Source organism: Acanthaster planci, linkage group LG06 (genome assembly GCF_054643075.1).
Source record: "Acanthaster planci isolate LZ-2023a linkage group LG06, COTS_SCS, whole genome shotgun sequence".
NCBI classification, from domain to species: Eukaryota; Metazoa; Echinodermata; class Asteroidea; order Valvatida; family Acanthasteridae; genus Acanthaster; species Acanthaster planci.
Genome location: NC_141782.1, coordinates 6,019,307 through 6,039,860, shown reverse-complemented (window position 1 = coordinate 6,039,860; position 20,554 = coordinate 6,019,307). Strand labels below are relative to the sequence as shown.

The 20,554-nt window shown below is 41.5% G+C and overlaps 1 protein-coding gene across 8 annotated transcripts in view; it reads left to right on the top strand.

Annotated features, from left to right (window-relative positions):
• The window catches only part of LOC110987750 (uncharacterized), a 523,067-nt gene that overhangs the window by 121,509 nt on the left and 381,004 nt on the right, over window positions 1–20,554 (top strand). For 7 of the 8 annotated variants that reach the window (XR_015425693.1, XM_087138265.1, XM_087138261.1 and 4 more), the window contains exon 4: window positions 11,289–11,381. Coding sequence is in view for 6 of the 8 variants with exons in the window: in XM_087138265.1 (XP_086994391.1) it covers window positions 11,289–11,381 (93 nt within the window). In the remaining 2 variants the exon portion in view is untranslated. The remainder of the gene's footprint in view (window positions 1–11,288; window positions 11,382–20,554) is intronic. The other variant, XM_087138266.1, reaches the window with a different exon arrangement.

Below are 20,554 nucleotides of genomic sequence, written 5' to 3'. Positions count from 1 at the left end.
AGTTACAGCTGACAAAGACCATGATGCAAAATAAAAGCCAAATTTGTGACGTCATGATGACGTCAATGCCTTATTTTATATTGAGTTTTGTTTATTTTTGTTTTCCCCTTATGTTTTTTACACGTCTTTCTAATTAACACTCGTGAACGGGTAGTCCTTTACTTCGGCGCAAGATTACTATAGAACGGAAGAGATATCGGGCACTTTACGCTGTGTTATTTGATTTGAAATATGCCTAAGAGTCTAAATATGAAGTAATATTTCATAAAAAATGTTCAGTTTATACGCAAATCATGTGACTTTAACTTAAAGGAGCAGTGTTTCTTCAAACGAGTTTATTGTCCATTGACTTTGTACACGTTTTCAAGGCACAATTTTGAAATCTTTGCGATGTTTGATCGTTATCCAAGACCCCGATACAAGAATTATTGTAAGCAAATGACGTCATGATGACGTCATCGTGTGATTTAGTATTGATTTTTCAATATTTATTTCAGCCCATTGACTTTGTACACGTTTTCAAGCCAGCATTTGGATTAGTTTGAAAAGTTTGTTCAACTTCAAAGTTACAGACAACAAAGACCCTGATGAAAGAATTTGGCTAAATATATGACGTTATTATGACGTCATTGCCTATTTTTGAATTGATTTTTGGATATTTAGTCTTCCCCATAGATTTTGTACACGTTTTTCATCAGCCTGTCCTCGGCACTCTGGTAAATGTGAATTTTTTCCTTCAATGTACACTTGAAGTCTATAATGAAGAGAGGCTCCCAAAGAGAAATCGTGAAAACAACATCATCAGGGGTCACATGACATGAGATTGAAGCTGCGTTTTTCCCCATAGGCTTTGTACACGTTTTTCTGCCACGCAATATTATCGATCTTAATGAGAGTAGTCCTGACTTCGGCAAAGAATTGCCATGAGAAAAATTTTTTTTTTGTCTTCATTTGATTACATGAATACCCAAGATTCTGAATGTTAAATAATATTCCAGAATTTTTTTTCAGTTTAAACGCAAATCACATGACATCATAAAGGAGCAGCTTTTTTGCATAGGTGTCTTCAGCCCATTGACTTTGTACACATTTTCAAGCCACCATTTGGGCAATTATCAGACGTAGGTTTGATCATCATCAAAGTTACAGACAACAAAGACCCCGATGAAAGAACTTTCCTAAAGTTATGATGTCATGATGATGTCATCACCACACAGAAAGTTCCGAAACAGCTCAGTGGTTGTTCATAACCATGTTCCTCTAGTAGGTGATCCACTGATAATATTCAGATAACTCAATATTATGCAGACTCCATAAAGACTAATGAAAGCCATGTTTGATTCAATATTTCGTTCTTTATTCAGAACATCTTCAGGAATGAGATAAGCCATGCAGTTGTAACCTTATAACATGAGTCAGAGGGGGAGTAATTGGTCAATCAGAGAGTCTAAACAGTAAACAAAGAATTGAATGGCTCACAGGCAGCATCATCTTATAAACCAGTGGTAACAAGGTGTTAGGAGGCCAGCAGTAAGGTACATGTAACAAAGGAGAAGTGAGGTGTTGAATCATCCCATAAACAGAGTTAGCCAAACAAAGCAAGCTCTTTGGAGGCCCTTAATCCAGTGTTTAGAGATGGCTTGTAGGGACTGATGGCTAAAGCTTCCTTAAATAACAATTCCAGCCAATGTGTAGAATAATCAATAACGCTAGTGTTGCTAAGTATCAATGACTGGTAGGTGGAAAATTGAAAATTGTCTTGTTTGCCCGTATCCAAAAGAATAGGAAGATTAAGTAGCCCCAGGATGTGGTGAAAGCCTTCACATGATGATATATGGTCAAAAATTACATTGTTGGGCCCAGTTGAGTGTTCCTTGATTCTGTTGATTAGACATCTGTCAGTTTTACCAATGTAATCGTTGTTGCAACCTGGACATTTAAAGTGATATACAACAGAACTACGGTACTCTTTGGGAGTCAGGTCCTTAGTTGGCAGCATATTCATCACTTTCTTAGATTTCCAAATAATTATGATTTTGACATTCTTAGTGAGGTGTCGATTAATCTTGTTGATGTATCTATGGACTATATTTTGGCCTACCTTTCCAGTGAAAGGTAGCCATAACCAGATTTTGGCTATGTCCGCATCCTCATTTATTTGGGGTGAATCGGCTTTAGACAGGTTTTGGTGTAGTTTCTTAAAGATGCGGTTGACTGTATGGAGCGGAAACCCATTCCAGGACATGTATCGTTTAAGTGTGTTCAGTTCATGTTGAAGACGAGGTCCAGGAGTGCAGATCTTATGGGCTCTAGAAAATAAACTATGTATCCAGGAGATTTTTTGCTTCCAGGGGGTGAAGCTATCAAAGTGAACATACTGCCCAGTGTGTGTTTTCTTACGATAAATGCCCATTTCACAGGAGTTAAATTCAAGATCAAGATCAGTGCTAGTTCCTTCAAATAATTCAAATGTAAATTGTAAATTCCGATGAAATGAATTCAGTGCTTTCAGGATTCTATAAAAGTTTACAGGCTTAGCAAGGATAAGTGTGTCATCGACAAAGCGTGTGTAAAACTTGATAATACCTTCATCTTCAAGCTTAGGGATAATTGTTTCCTCTAGTTCGGTCATAAATATATTGGCTAAGACTGGTCCGAGTGGTGATCCCATGGAAACACCATCAGTCTGTTGGTACAATTCATTATTACATGAGAATACGGTTTTGGTGCAAGTGTCCCTGAGTAGCTTGCGGAGGGTGTTCTTCTTTAAATCAGTGGATATCGGGTTTTTGTCATAGACTCGATGAAGGATTATGTCTATAGCCTTAGTGATAGGTACATTTGTGAACAATGAAACAACATCAAAGGAAACAATTTAAATCCAACAGTATGCAAGTGAGAAGGGATGTTCCTAATACGCTGAGCAGCATTGAAGGAATCTTTCAACACATAATCATTGGTAGTGAGTGGATTAAGAAGGTTGGCTAGAAATTTGGCAACAGAATAATATGCAGTACCATTAGTGTCAATAATTGGTCTTAGTGGTGGGATGTCCTCAAAGTCTTTGTGGGTTTTAGGAAGTCCGTGGGCTCGTGCTGGCATGGTTGAGACGGGTCGAAGGGCTTTGTATTCCTCATCGCTGATTTCTTTCCTGTTGTGAAGAGTTCGTAGGTATGTCTGTAGAGTCTGAAGCTGGGTAGTTATTGAACCGTTATACTTCTTGAACTTCCTAGGGTCCGAGAATAAATGGCACAGAGCATCAATGTAGTCACTGGATTTCATTAGGACAACACCACATCCTTTGTCAGGTTTTAAAATAGCAAATCTTTTTTCTCAGTTCCTTAAGAATGCGGACACGCTTAGCATCGGTAGCAAGCAGGCGGCTGTCAAAGTCCAAAATATTGCAGGCCATCGCTCGGATAGCGTTCTTGATCTTTTGGCGCTTGATGAAGGACGGTGGTAAAAAATTCTTGCTCATGAGTTGTTCCCACATGCATTCGGCCTGAACGATGACATCAGATTCCTTCGGCGAAGTTGCCAACCCGTGTTTAAGTCCAAAAAGTAGGATGGATTCCTCCTCCTTTGACAGCTTTTCACCGGTGAGATTTGTGATGACTTGGTTGGGATTGGTGGTAGAACCAGTGATGATGGCATAATCTCTCAGTAGGCATTTCATTTTCTTGTTGTGGCGAATGCTGACCTTAGAAATCTCCTTCTCAACTGTGTTCTTGACATGGAGTTTAATGACGGTTGCACGGATCCAAGTGGTAGATTTCATAAGGTCTTGTTCAAGCACGTGGAGATTCTGCTCAGTGGTCTTGAGACTTGCCTGTTTTTGCCTGATTTCATCACGGAGAATCGTGCGGTGGTACTTGTTACGTAGTCGAGGCCGAGTAGATTTGAGATTCTTCCAGCGGACGAATTTCGGGTAGACATTGTTCTCCCTGCAGTTAGTAAGGAATCGTATGTCCAGCTGGGTTTTCCGTAGTTTCTTGTAGCACTTGTGGTATGTGGTCGTCACTGCATGGACATCAGGCTCAGTGGTACGGAGCTCTTTCCAAAAACCAGTAGGTGATCCACTGATAATATTCAGATAACTCAATATTATGCAGACTCCATAAAGACTAATGAAAGCCATGTTTGATTCAATATTTCGTTCTTTATTCAGAACATCTTCAGGAATGAGATAAGCCATGCAGTTGTAACCTTATAACATGAGTCAGAGGGGGAGTAATTGGTCAATCAGAGAGTCTAAACAGTAAACAAAGAATTGAATGGCTCACAGGCAGCATCATCTTATAAACCAGTGGTAACAAGGTGTTAGGAGGCCAGCAGTAAGGTACATGTAACAAAGGAGAAGTGAGGTGTTGAATCATCCCATAAACAGAGTTAGCCAAACAAAGCAAGCTCTTTGGAGGCCCTTAATCCAGTGTTTAGAGATGGCTTGTAGGGACTGATGGCTAAAGCTTCCTTAAATAACAATTCCAGCCAATGTGTAGAATAATCAATAACGCTAGTGTTGCTAAGTATCAATGACTGGTAGGTGGAAAATTGAAAATTGTCTTGTTTGCCCGTATCCAAAAGAATAGGAAGATTAAGTAGCCCCAGGATGTGGTGAAAGCCTTCACATGATGATATATGGTCAAAAATTACATTGTTGGGCCCAGTTGAGTGTTCCTTGATTCTGTTGGTTAGACATCTGTCAGTTTTACCAATGTAATCGTTGTTGCAACCTGGACATTTAAAGTGATATACAACAGAACTACGGTACTCTTTGGGAGTCAGGTCCTTAGTTGGCAGCATATTCATCACTTTCTTAGATTTCCAAATAATTATGATTTTGACATTCTTAGTGAGGTGTCGATTAATCTTGTTGATGTATCTATGGACTATATTTTGGCCTACCTTTCCAGTGAAAGGTAGCCATAACCAGATTTTGGCTATGTCCGCATCCTCATTTATTTGGGGTGAATCGGCTTTAGACAGGTTTTGGTGTAGTTTCTTAAAGATGCGGTTGACTGTATGGAGCGGAAACCCATTCCAGGACATGTATCGTTTAAGTGTGTTCAGTTCATGTTGAAGACGAGGTCCAGGAGTGCAGATCTTATGGGCTCTAGAAAATAAACTATGTATCCAGGAGATTTTTTGCTTCCAGGGGGTGAAGCTATCAAAGTGAACATACTGCCCAGTGTGTGTTTTCTTACGATAAATGCCCATTTCACAGGAGTTAAATTCAAGATCAAGATCAGTGCTAGTTCCTTCAAATAATTCAAATGTAAATTGTAAATTCCGATGAAATGAATTCAGTGCTTTCAGGATTCTATAAAAGTTTACAGGCTTAGCAAGGATAAGTGTGTCATCGACAAAGCGTGTGTAAAACTTGATAATACCTTCATCTTCAAGCTTAGGGATAATTGTTTCCTCTAGTTCGGTCATAAATATATTGGCTAAGACTGGTCCTAGTGGTGATCCCATGGAAACACCATCAGTCTGTTGGTACAATTCATTATTACATGAGAATACGGTTTTGGTGCAAGTGTCCCTGAGTAGCTTGCGGAGGGTGTTCTTCTTTAAATCAGTGGATATCAGGTTTTTGTCATAGACTCGATGAAGGATTTTGTCTATAGCCTTAGTGATAGGTACATTTGTGAACAATGAAACAACATCAAAGGAAACAATTTAAATCCATCAGTATGCAAGTGAGAAGGGGTGTTCCTAATACGCTGAGCAGCATTGAAGGAATCTTTCAACACATAATCATTGGTAGTGAGTGGATTAAGAAGGTTGGCTAGAAATTTGGCAACAGAATAATATGCAGTACCATTAGTGTCAATAATTGGTCTTAGTGGTGGGATGTCCTCAAAGTCTTTGTGGGTTTTAGGAAGTCCGTGGGCTCGTGCTGGCATGGTTGAGACGGGTCGAAGGGCTTTGTATTCCTCATCGCTGATTTCTTTCCTGTTGTGAAGAGTTCGTAGGTATGTCTGTAGAGTCTGAAGCTGGGTGGTTATTGAACCGTTATACTTCTTGAACTTCCTAGGGTCCGAGAATAAATGGCACAGAGCATCAATGTAGTCACTGGATTTCATTAGGACAACACCACATCCTTTGTCAGGTTTTAACATAGCAAATCTTTTTTCTCAGTTCCTTAAGAATGCGGACACGCTTAGCATCGGTAGCAAGCAGGCGGCTGTCAAAGTCCAAAATATTGCAGGCCATCGCTCGGATAGCGTTCTTGATCTTTTGGCGCTTGATGAAGGACGGTGGTAAAACATTCTTGCTCATGAGTTGTTCCCACATGCATTCGGCCTGAACGATGACATCAGATTCCTTCGGCGAAGTTGCCAACCCGTGTTTAAGTCCAAAAAGTAGGATGGATTCCTCCTCCTTTGACAGCTTTTCACCGGTGAGATTTGTGATGACTTGGTTGGGATTGGTGGTAGAACCAGTGATGATGGCATAATCTCTCAGTAGGCATTTCATTTTCTTGTTGTGGCGAATGCTGACCTTAGAAATCTCCTTCTCAACTGTGTTCTTGACATGGAGTTTAATGACGGTTGCACGGATCCAAGTGGTAGATTTCATAAGGTCTTGTTCAAGCACGTGGAGATTCTGCTCAGTGGTCTTGAGACTTGCCTGTTTTTGCCTGATTTCATCACGGAGAATCGTGCGGTGGTACTTGTTACGTAGTCGAGGCCGAGTAGATTTGAGATTCTTCCAGCGGACGAATTTCGGGTAGACATTGTTCTCCCTGCAGTTAGTAAGGAATCGTATGTCCAGCTGGGTTTTCCGTAGTTTCTTGTAGCACTTGTGGTATGTGGTCGTCACTGCATGGACATCAGGCTCAGTGGTACGGAGCTCTTTCAAAAAACCAGTAGGTGATCCACTGATAATATTCAGATAACTCAATATTATGCAGACTCCATAAAGACTAATGAAAGCCATGTTTGATTCAATATTTCGTTCTTTATTCAGAACATCTTCAGGAATGAGATAAGCCATGCAGTTGTAACCTTATAACATGAGTCAGAGGGGGAGTAATTGGTCAATCAGAGAGTCTAAACAGTAAACAAAGAATTGAATGGCTCACAGACAGCATCATCTTATAAACCAGTGGTAACAAGGTGTTAGGAGGCCAGCAGTAAGGAACATGTAACAAAGGAGAAGTGAGGTGTTGAATCATCCCATAAACAGAGTTAGCCAAACAAAGCAAGCTCTTTGGAGGCCTTAATCCAGTGTTTAGAGATGGCTTGTAGGGACTGATGGCTGTTCCTCTAGTTAGCTGTTTCATGTAACTTTGCCCAAACAGGTATTTTTTTTCTGATTTTTAGCTGTTTTGGCAACTTTGCCGAAACAGTATTGTTTTTCTGATTTTTTTTTTCTTCTTCAACTCAATTCCTTCCACTAGTCAACTTTGACAGTTTACTAAATCTGATTGACTTCAAACTTGGCAGACCTTTGAACCATCATCCAAGGACAGTCCTGAAAGAAATTCAAAGTGATAACTTAAGTAGTTTATTTATTATTGATTTTTTAAGAATTAATTTTTCCCCATTGACTTTGTACACAGATTGCGCACAGTTTTCGGACTGTCCTATATCAGGCTATGAGGGCGCTATTGCAGAATTACGGTTACACCTGCCTGGGCTTTCAATTTTCAACAAACTGTCCTATATTGAACCATGGGTGGCGTTGTTGCTCAACATAGGGTTTGTACACACATTGTCCAGCATAATGCGTGAGCAGTCCGCAACTTCGACCGAGAATTACTACCAGAACGAAGAAGAAATCAGGCTAAATTTTCCCTTCCGTTCGATCGCTAATATACCCAAGTATGCAAATATTAAATAATATTTCATAAGTTTTCCCCAGTTTAGACACAAATCACATGACATGAAATTAAAGGAGCAGTTTTCCTGCACACGTGTTTCTAGCCCATTGACTTTGTACACGTTTTCGAGCCACAATTTTGGTAACTTTGCAGTGTTTGATCATTCCCAAAGTGATAGACAACAAAGACCCTGATGCAAGATTTATTGCAAAGGGATGACGTCATGATGACCTCATCCCCTTATTTTATATTCATTTTTCAATATTCAATTTTTCCCTATAAGTTTCGTACACGTTTTTCTACTTAACATAAGTGAACAAGTAGTCTTTAACTTTGGCGCAAGATTACTATAAGAACGAAGGAGAAATCGGGTACTGTACGCTCTGTTATTTATTTGAAATATGCCTACGAGTCCGAATATGAAGCAATATTTCATAAAAATTGTTCAGTTTAAGCTCAAATCACATGACACGAACTTAAAGGAGCTGTGTTTGTCCAAATGAGGTTTTTTGCCCATTAACTTTGTACATGTTTTCAAGGCACAATTTTGAACCCTTTCGGATGTTGCATCATTTTCAAAGTAACAGCCAACAAAACCTTGATACAGAAATTATTCTAAATAAATGACGTCATGATTACATCATCATGTGATTTACTCTTGTTTTTTCAATATTTATTTCAGCCCCTTGACTTTGTACACGTTTTCCAGCCAGCATTTGGGTTAGTTTGAGAGCTTTGATCAACTTCAAAGTTACAGCCAACAAAGACCCTCATGCAAAGACACGTCCAAATTTATGACATCTTGATGATGTCATCATGTGACTTTTATTAATTTTTTATTATTAATTTTAGCCCCTTGACTTTGTACTCGTTTTAGAGGCACTATTTTCGTACCTTAGTAATCGTTGATCATCGTCAAACTTACAGCAAGCACTAACTATACAACGAAGATAATTCTAAAATATTTACGTCATGATGACGTCATCACGTGATGTATTATTAAATTTGGAATACTTAAATATTCCTTTAAATGTATAAAAACCCATATAAAATCAACCGTGCCCTCTGCAACATTCTGTTTGCAGCAAGTGCCAGGATAAGATGTGGTCTTGATTTCGTCATTTTTACTCTCTCATAGTTTCTTAATGCTCTTAAAATTCTTAAATTTTTTCATCACATTTGCTAATACCTATTTTGTTGGTAAAACAGTCCCGAAACAGCTCTGTGTTTGTACTTGTTTACAAACACTTCTCTGTAGTTTTTATTCTTTTCCTTTTTCAGACTTTTCTCCACAGGGTTTGTACACATTTTCTTCCACTAGTCGACTTTGGTAGTTTTATATATCTGATTGACTTCAAACGTGGCAGACCTTCAGATAATCATCCAAGGATGGTCCTAGAAGTAATTCAGAATGATGATGTCATCAGATGATTTATTATTGAATTTTGAATATTTAATTTTGCCCCGTAGGTTTTGTACACTTTTTTCAACAGCCAGACTTCCATAGTGTTCTCGTCCTGTCTTGATGGATGTTAGGTCAAGATTCTTAGCCCAACAATTAGACAGGGTTTGGGAAAAAAAATTTTATGCTGACGTCACCATGTGATTTATTATTGAATTTTGAATAATTGAATTTTCCCATTGAATTTGTACACGTTTTCAAGCCAATTTTTTTAAACCTTCGCAATGCTACTAAAGTGATAGCCAACAAAGACCCTCATGCAAGAATTATTCTAAAGAAATGTCGTCACTATGACGTCATCATGTGATTTAGCATAGATTTTTCAATATTTATTTTAGCCGATTGACCTTGTACACGTTTTCAAGCCACTATTTTGAAACCTTTGTGATGTTTGATTAATATCAAAGAAACGGCCAACAAAGACCCTGATACAAGAAATATTGTAAATAAATGGCCTCATGAGGACGTTATCACATGATTTATTATTGAATTTTAAACATTTAATTTTGCTTCATTGACTTTGTACACGTTTTCAAGCCACTATTTTGAAACCTTCGCAATGTTTGATCGCTATCAAAGTAATAACCAACAAAGACCCTCATGCAAGAATTATCCTAAAGAAATGACATCACGATTATGTCATGTGATTTAGTATTGATTTTTCAATATTTATTTCAGGCCTTTGACTTTCTACACGTTTTCAAGCCACCACTTGGGTCATTTTGAGATGTTTGATCATCATCAAAGTTACAGACAGCAAAGACCCGATAAAAGAATTTTGCTACATTTATGACATCATGATGACATCACCTATTTTTAAATTGATTTTTGGTTATTTAATCTTCCCCCATAGATTTTGTACATGTTTTTCAACAGCCTATCTTCAGCACGTTGGTAAATCTGAATTATTTCCTTCAATGTACACTTCAAGCCCCTAAATAAAGAGAGGCTCCCAAAAAAGAATCATCAATAATACTTCATCAAGGGTCACGTGACATGAAATTAAAGCTTCAGGTTTTCCCACAGGTTTTGTGCACGTTTTTCTGCCACGCAATATTAACGATCTTAATGAGAGAAGTCCTGAACTTGGGCTGAGAATTGCGATGAGAACGAAAGAAAAATCGTATTTTTTTCGTCTTGTTTGGTTACAAATATGCCCAAGAGTCCCCATATGAAAAAATTTTTCAAAATTTTTTTTCAATATAAACGCTAATTAGGTGACATGACATTAAAGCTGCAGTTTTTCTCCATAGGTTTGTGCACATTTTTCTAACGTCTAAGACTGGTGCACTCATACATCTGAGTGATTTTGTATTGTGAGCATAGGTAGTCCATCAACCTGTGGGGCTGTCGAAATAAAATCATCATGGTGGCGCTTCAGGAGGCAGGTGACATGATATTAAAGTTACAGTTGTCCCTATAGGTTTTTTACACGTTGTTCAACTGCGCAATATTATCAATCTCAATGAGAGTAGTCCTGAACGTCGGCTTAGGATTACTATGAGAATGAAGGAAAAGTTTTTTTTTTTTTGTCTTCATTCGATCACATTTTTACCCAAGAGTCCAACTATCAAATAATATTTCATAATCAGTTATCATCACATGATATACGGTAATGTTAAAGCTGCAGTTTTTCTCCATAGATTTTGTGCACGTTTTTCTGAAGTCGAAGACTGGTGCATTCCATACGTCTTAGTATTTTTTGTATTGGGAGCATAGGTAGTCCATCAACCCGTGGGGCTGTCAAAATAAAATCGTCGTGGTGATGTCATCAGGAGTCACGTGACATGAGATTAAAATTGCAGTTTTTTCCATAGGTTTTGGACATTTTTTTCGCTTTGCACTTTTATTGATTTTACCAGTGTTTCGCCTGGGGATTGCTATGAGAATTTCAAACACATTTTCCCTTACAGATAGTTTCAACGAATTGATTCAATCTTTTTTTCCAAAAAGATGAAAACAGAATATTCCCTCTAGTCTATTTTTTTTCTTTTTCAGATAGATTTTCAGTCTTGTCAGATCTGCAACATCCAGAAAGGAAACCTGAATCGGATTTTCCCATTTGCCCAAGTGACAGACTATGAAAGTGAGGTATGTATACTGTTTTCTATATGAATGTGTGTTGTTTTGATATGTTAATTAGCATATTGCACGTTTCTTAAATAAGAGATGTATTGAAAGGATTTGGCTTGTGCTGATATCAAATTTAACATTTTAATGAATCCGCCAAAGTATCAAGATTCATTATCATTACTTTAAAACTCAAAACAGTTTTAGATGCCTTTGCAAAAAGGGTGAACTGCAGTTTGACCGCATTTGCCACGATTTTTCAAAGCCTTAGCAACCAGCCCTTGGTTGCAGTTTGTCCCCTACTTTACACATCAATGTAATTTCCTAGTACACAAAAGTCTTCAGTATGATTGCAAAACAAGCAGAACGCAATGGCCACAGTGAGTGTGCAGCGAAAGCAGTGGGTTCAACACAGGAAATAACTTTAGTTATCTCCGGCTGCAACTGCGACTTTTACATTCCAGACGCACTGTTCTTTTTCAGGAGTTTAATGTGTCAGCTGAGATGTTTGCATTTTTTTGTAGACTGGGAAATTTAGCCTTACTTTTCTGGTTTGTAGTTCTAGGACAGGTGGGGTCTCGATATTGCATGGAATGAGACATACATTTATCTTTACGCTGTACACATAGTCTCCTGCATTTACAAACCCCTGCCCAGTCTACATACGCAAATTTCCTGTGTGCCTATTATAATTTGCTGAAAAGACTTGATTATGCATACTGCCCCTTGACCCTCCACAATGCACTGTGGTCACACCGCCATGTTCGTCTGTCCTTTTCTCAGCACCTATCATTTACAGACGTGTATTTACGGCATTTTCGAGTTTCGAGTTCCATAACCTTTCGCGTTTGTGAATTGACTTGATTCCTGATTACAAATAAAGAGTGATTTCTTATCTATCGGTAAGTGTGCTTATTTTCGTATTTTGTACTTTTGTCGTTTCTTTTCTGCCCCTTTTTCTGTGCATTATCTGTAGGTTTGGGTGTGACCTACTGTTGTATTGTGTGGTGTATGGCCGTTGAACGGGGCTGACCGGCAGCCCTTTGTTCTCAGTGTGGTACGTGCGTTCGAACAATAACGGCCCACTGTGTTCCGCTGTATGGGTCAGCTGTAGAGTGGGGCCTGACGGGCTGCTTTGCTCCCCTGTGGTGTGGTTTGCATTATCCGAGACTACCGGCCGTGTCGGGGAAGACCAAGCGGAGTGGCTAGGCCGGGGTTGAGCATGCAATGCAACACTATCCCGGACGTATATCTACATTGATAGGGTTAAGCGTGCTGTGCTGCAATACTACCCTTGATCACTGATGACCACTGGCCTGTATTGATCAGGTTGAGCATACTGTGCCCTAACACTACCCTTGATCAATGAAAACCACCACTTGGATTGATCAGGTTGACCGTGCTGCTTCAAACACTACCCTTGATCCCTGACGTCCACTTGGCATATCTACAGGTTGGGTTGAGCGTGCCATGCCGCAACACTACCCTTGATCACGGTTGACCAGAGCATAACGACCTGTTCCTCTTTCTCTATGCTCCAGGAGACTAGCGTCGCTATCTAACACATCTCCGAGTGACCCTGCCAAGCAGGGTCACAGGGCAATGGCCCGCCATCTGCCCTGGGTCCCTCACCCTGTTTCCGCTGACTGTGCTCCGTCTGCTGGGAAGTCGGGCCAGTCACCCCCTCCGAGTGGGCAATGGGCTCCACAGCGGTTTGCTATGCTCCACTGCTTCCGCCATGGGTGAGTCCACAGCACTGCACGTCACGGCACACTGCCTCACATTGCATCGCGCAATGCTACCTCCTTTGGACTGCTACGCCGTCAGGGCTTTTGTCCACCGCATCCCATCTGCAGCTCTAGTATGACCTCCGGTCTGTCAATGGACTCTCCCATCCGAGGATACGAACAACCCTTCGGGGGATCCTCGCCCGGCTGCAGCTTCAACCGTCCTAGCCTTCGGCTCCCAAGCTCCAGTGAAGACTAAGAAGCACAAGGCCAAGACCTTCCTCGACTCCTTCTTCTTCCTTGTCCAAGGCCACAACTTCTCACTTCAGCCTCCAATGCTCGGTCTTCCTCCTACTCTCAGAATATATCACCTGGGCCTGTGAGGAGGAGTCCCCTGTCTAACCTGATTTTGCGACGAGGGACTTAACTCCGTCTTTGAGCAGTTCACCTGTATCTCGCTTCTGGCCACTTCCAGCCATAGAGCCAGTGCGGTGGACACCATGCACATACCCTACAAGTTGGTCAAGAGCAAACTACTGGATCTGTTGCTCCTTGCGTGGCAATCAGGAATGGTGCTTGCGGGAGTTAAATTTAAATGATTAAGCCCATGATCCTGTAAAAAATAATGGAGGTACAGTCAGGAATGCAGGGAGAAAGACAAACTTATTTAATACATGTAATGTGAAAACTCTAGCATGCGCTGGTAGGATCATTACATGGAGAACAATGAAACTTGCCAACTTCCTGCCCCTGCACCTGTGGCACCCCAGTGACATGGGTTGATCCATTATCCTTAGGGGTAAAACAATCTGGGCCAGAATACTATAACAGAAGGGTGGAAGGGTAACCATGAAAAAAGGGGGTGACCAATTTCCATGATCTCTTCCCTCGGGGACGACTTGTTCACCATGAAATTCACCGAAGTTGGAGGTGAAGTGTATGGAGACCACCAAAAAATTTCATTTCGTGAACCTGCAGGTCCTCCAGGCCGGCAGCCCCCACCGCCACCGAGACGACAGGCAGGTCCATCTCCGTCTTCAGGCAGTTCCTTCAGTTGTCTACTCCAGTCAGCAACTCAGTCCTCAGACTTCCTTCAAGCTCCGCCCCCTGGCCGCTTCTAGAAGGTTTCATGCTAAGCCACCTCCATAGATCTGCAGGATGCATATCTCGATATTCCAATACACAAGCAGGACCGCAAATTCCTCGCTTCAAATATTGCGGCCAAACCTACGGGTTTCAGGCTCTCTTCTTTGGTCTCTCCACTTAGGTCTCTCCATTTCACTAAGGGTCTTCACCGAGTCGCCAAGACACTCGCTGCTCATCTGTGACAATGTACCTGCACTTCTCTCACCCTCGACATCACGATACACCTGGGGTTTCTCATCAACTACAAGTCGGCCCTCGCCCCATCACAGAGGCCGACCTACCTTGGAGCAGTTCTCGACCTTCGCAAAGGCATTGTGACTCTGACACCAGAGTGCATCAAGTACTGAATTTTGGGAATTAGTTATTCCACCCGCAACTTCATGGACACTTCAATAATTCATGTTAACCCCTTCGCGCCAGGAGACGGTAAGAGCCGCCGTAAAAATTGAGATCCTCTTGGCCCACGCTCGAGCAAACACGTTGAAAAAGGCAGACCCTGCCTCTTGTATATATGGTGATTGGCCTTTGTGTGTAGCCCAGAAATGAAAAGACCGAATTTGCATCATAATCACCAGCTTCACAATAGTCCCCACTTTGAAAAGAGGCAACGGGAATGTGGAAGTGTGAGTAGAGCCGCATGCCACCAAACAATGAGCCCTTTCACTATGTAATTCAAAGTGTGCAGAGCACGCAGGGCCCCAAACCGAGCAATTGCGGTTTGGCAGGTGGCCTTCATGGCCAAGCGAGGCTGGAATTCTTGGAGTCGGCTTTCGGAAACAAATTCCCGTCGTCAAGAGGTTAAGAGTCTTTCTCAAGCTATTTACATATTTAATATGTACAATTTCTTCTTGACAGAATAATGACAGACATTGTTTATTATTCACAAGATTATTTACAATTATTTACACAATCACCAATGTTAATTTAGAATGAATTACTTTGAAGTGGTTAAGTTTCACTGGCTGATTTAATTAAGGAAATAAATTGGTCTTCAGACCTGTTATAGTCTATATATCATCTACTTATCGATCGTTCAAAACATCTTAATCCGAAGTAATATTCTTACAGTAGAAACTTATCAAATAATAATATAAAGGTCTCTTAATGGAATGTATAAGAAAGCAAAGAAAGTAATCCTAATCTATGAGAAATTAATGAATGAATACTGTAGTAATTAGCGAATAGATATGTGATAAATAATCCAAATCTAGCCGGCAAAAAAAAATGAATGGGGCCACCGTTGTTAGTGTTAACCACTTCCTGCCAGGGACTCCGGAATCAGAGACGTATGCTTTATATGCGTGGCCGGGGTCTCCGAACTCGGACAAAGGAAACAGGGCCCTGTAACAAAAGACCGTACTCCGAACAAAAGACCAGGCTGCTAGGAATTATCAACATTTTTCACTCTCAAAAGTGGTGATAATCCAGCCTTGTTTTGAAACAGTATACCACGGTTTGGGGCATTGAGAGCGAGCAGATTACCACCGGGAATGAAAGCGGTCCACCACCGCAGCGATGAGCCACACAGCACGGCTGCACGCTAATCTGGCCCCTATTGAAAAGAGGTCAGCAGTGCACTGAGCCTGGTTTGTGAACTAAAGAAAGTTACATAACACCACACAATCTGGGGTCTTTTTACAAGGCTGCAGGCCTGGCTGAAATACTTGGGCGTCAATGAAGGTCACCTGTCAACTTAGAGTAGTGCCTAAAAGATTACTAAGTGCGGCTTTAAATGTCCATTAAATGAAATGATGATTTTTTGAAGAATTTTGAAAACAGAAAAAATAATAATTATGCCGGCCCAGCATCCTAAAACATTGATAAATGCCCCAGCAGGAAGTGGTTAAAGTCAGTTTGCATTTGGTTTTGAGTGCTTGTGATGAGGGTGTCCCTCTTAACTATTCAGATGTTCCTATAACGCTACTTCCAGGTAAGTAGGCTGGAATCAGGGCAACCGTCACCCAACAACCAGAAGTTCTTTTCTGGGCTGTTGCTCTTCACGGGCCTGTCTGCCTCACAAAACGGACGGTGCTTTCACAAGGTAGGGACGACTAGGCTGGTCGCCGGCCTGTCTGCCTTGCCAGCATGAACAGTTGGAGGATTTCCTCTATCTAGGCAAAGTTGCCATCTGCAATTTTTGCAGCAAACAATAAGGATATATACACCCTATAAATAGCCACTTCTTTTCATATAGGAAGCAAAAGGGGGTTTGATCGCCTGTCATCGTTACAAGATGTCATAAGTATTATATAATAATTAAGGCTGATCATAGCTTAATTACGGTTACCTTATAAAAGATGCACACCAAAATTAAACAATAATTTTGAATGTCCAAGTATCATTATGATGCTTCATTAAGAAGAGTGAGGATCTTTAGATAATAATATAACTGCCATTCAGTGTTCAACTGTACAAGAAAATAATACCAGTAAGCTCAAACTTACCGTCTGCTGACAGGGATATCAGTTATTGCTCCTGGAGTCCACTGCCAGCCCAAAACCTGGTCATCAGCATTTTTATTAATTTCTGCAAGCTTGCGAATCCATAATTTGTAAAGCTTCCGATCAGGACCGATGTTAGAGTGGTGTATATTTTTTTATTTTAAAATCCTATCTCAGTACCGTCCCAAGAGTGACCCGATTGCTACCCCAGTCTGTCCCTCTTCCATCGGACATCTGCAATCACCTTCAGTGGTGGGCCATCACCGAGCACCCGTCCACAGGCTTCCTTTTGTCCCTCCAAGTCTTCCTCCTCTCAGCACCTCCAGGGTCTGGGACACCACCTCTGTAGGCAAACATATCGATGTGTTAGAACTCGCAGCTATGTTCAACGCTCTTTGTCACTTCCGACAGTACTTAGTAGGTCATTCTGTTCAAGTACAGAGTGACAACTCAACGGCAGAGGAGTACATCAATCACTTGGGCAGTACCCGCTTTCCCTTGTGTGGCAGCTCTTCATGTGGATAAGTAATCAGGGGATCAGCCTTCAAGCTGTCCACATAGCGGGAACCAGGAACAGCATAGCAGATGCAGTCTCTCAGGCACTGTCCAACAGTGGACTCTTCATCCACATGTTTTCAGCTAGATTTTCGCAGAAATAGAGCGTCCTCATATTGACTTCTTCTAATCCCTCAATAACGGCCACCTTCCAACGTTCTGCTCCAGGTTCCCTCACCTGCAGCCGTGGGCGACAGATGCCCTACAGATCAACTGATCGGGCTTTCTGGCATACACCTTCCCTGCAATCTCTCTCATCCTGCGGGTCCTGTCCAAGATAGAACGGGAGCAATGTTGGATCCTCCTCGCCAACCATAGTATCCAAGACTCCTGGTTTGAAGGCCACAGGTCCTTCTGGTTAGAGAGGACATCCTACGCCAGCTCATGTCAGGGATCCTCCATCCAGCACCGGAGAATCTTCACTTGGCATGCTAGACGTCGAGTGGTCCTTTAGAGCATCAGGCCTTTCTACAGACGCTGCGTCTATGGCGGCTCAGGGTCGACGATTGTTGACTCGCAAGATTTACAACAGCCAGCTGCAACATTTTACTAGATGGGGCGACAACCACGATGTTTCTCCAACCAAAGCTCCTGTGAGCTCAGTCGCAGACTTCTTCATGTATCTGTTCCACTCGGGCCTCCAGGTTGCCACCATCTGCAACTACCGGTTGGCCTTGGTGGCCATCCACTCGGGCTTCAGCGATGGCTTGACTGTCTCCGACAAGGCTGCTATCCATCATCTCCTTTAAGGGATGTTTGTCAAGCAGCCTCATGTCAAACGCATCTTCTCTTATCCTTGGACCTCGGAAGCGATCTTGCCAGTCCCCCCTTTGAACCACAGGCTTTCCACCCTGCATCAAAGGACACTATTGCCCAATGGATGGTCTCAGCCATCATCTTTGCTAACCGAGACTGGCCTGCACAGCATGGTGAGATAACCCAGACTCACGTCAGGGCCCATGATGTTCAGGCCGCCTCTGTGTCCTGCTCATACTTAAGAGGAGTTCCCCTAGCCAAAATCTGCCATGCGGCTTGTTGGAATTCTCCCTCCATCTTCACCGAGTGCTCCCTGAAAGATGTTTTGTGGAGCGTAACAGCCCATGGCAGAGTGACCCTGCACTCGGTTGTTCAGGCAACATCCAGCACTGTTCCAAACTGGGTGGAGAATAGTTGGACTTGTAAGTTTCTCCTGGTGAGTGGCCACTCTCATGACACCCGCCCTATGTTTCTTCTCTTTGTTATTACGTTCCTATTGTCGACCCACCTCCATCGTACGGTGCTACTCCGCATATGTAGGCTGGGCAGGGGTATGTGAACGCAGGAGACTCCTCCCCCACGTGGAATGGGTCAGGTCTCCTTGTGATACTTACCTCTTCTCAGCCGCTCCCGCCCATCCGTCCCCACCTTGGCTCTGGCCACTTTCACCGCTTCAAAAAGAAGGACGAACATGACGACGGGACCACAGTGCATTTTGTGGAGGGTCAAGGGGCATTATGCATAATCAAGTCTTTTCAGTGAATTGTAATAGGCACATGGAAAATTTGCATATGTAAATCCACCCCACGTGGGGGAGGATTTTGGTCATTGATGTGTTTAGACCTTGAGCCAAATTAATTAATTTAATACCAACATACCTGTGATATATTCATCATTTAAAGATTTGATGTTTTGGTTTATCAGAGATCTTGATAAGAGTGGAAAATACTGAAACCGTGGACCAATTAGTGACAAGGTATTGATAGTGGTACAGTACCTAGACCATATGTGTGGGCCTACTTCTCCTAGCGGACAGACAACAGCCAAAAAGATCCGTATCTTAATGGCTCCATGTGCATTTGTACACAAGTACATGTATGTAGACCGGCCAATCCCTGCGTGAACTCATTAATGATCAACCATATGGAAAATCGTGCCATGCTGGATTGTTACTAAAAATGAGGGCCACTTGATTGCTACATGTGACATTGAATTGAAATCCTGGAAATTTGTTTGAAACAGACTGTGAAACTCTCGGAGATGTTAGAACATGAATTTAGTTAAAATTTTAATGCTTTTTATTTAGAATATTAGAATATTTTTGAACACTTAAAAAGTATCCAGGCCTGAGCAGCACAAGAATCCATGGTGACACATGAAAATGCTTGATGCTATAAAAGATTGACGTTCAATGATCCAACAGCAAAATTTGTTAAGTGCTTCGTATGGCCGTTCAGCCAATAAGAAATGTCATATACCAAGGGCACTCCAATTTGACATTCGAATATGTTGGCAAAGTGCACTAAAATTACATAGGGTGCAGTACACCAGTACACTAATTCATGTAATGAATTCTGGGTGTGTTTTTGTTTAGTGTGAATAACTAAAATGTAATTGGCTAACCCACCAAAAATAAAAAAAAAATAAAAAGATTAAGGACAAGACACTAATTTAAAGTTTGTTTGAGAAACTCAAATAAGGTTGGCTTGCATGCTATTGAACCCTGAACTTTGTTGATTTTACACTGTTTTGGGGCTTAAGTATTGTGCTGCACCCATAAATTACACATGCCTGAGCTGCACTCCAAAGCTGGTTCATGCAAAATTGCAGTACTTGTCCGAACTAAATATAATGCAAATATAATCTAACATGATTGGAACTAGAAGAATATTCACTTGTTTTTCCTCTGTGATTGTTCAAGTCAAGCTGCAAGAGCTAATCTTTGAGACTATGTATGTACATGTATTTTCCATTTTTCTGGATTTATTTCAAGGACAAAATCTAGCCTGAGGGAAATCAGATTTTTTTCTGTAACCATCCCTGGTGCACACACACAGTGGCTTGTCCACTCAGCCATCTTCGCATGCTGGCAATCTACATGTAACACCCACAGACCGGCTGTATGTTGCGTCTAAATCATCAGAGTGTCTTGCTCAGCTCTCTTCACAAAGTGTGCAACATTTTGGCAACTTTGCCAATATGCTATCGCACGTGTTTCGCACATTGCGCGAGATGGCTGCATTATGTGTGTCAAATCACCTAGCAAAAAAAGTCCCATACTCTCTATATAGGTCATGACCTCATTGAACGTTACATTTCCATTGGCTGATTTCTTTTGTCTTCAATGATATCACTTTTTTGATCCTGAACCATGGAGGTAGCCTTTAGTCAAGGTGCACATGGCACCCTGGATGCTCATCTGGTAAACCCAACAAGACCAGTGTGAGTGGCAAAGCCGTGAGTGCCTTTATTATCTCGTGGAGCTAATTGATATTTATTAATAATAGTAACAATACTTGTAAATGTGCACAAAAACGCCCTATCGAGTGTTCAAAGTTCAGCCAACTTT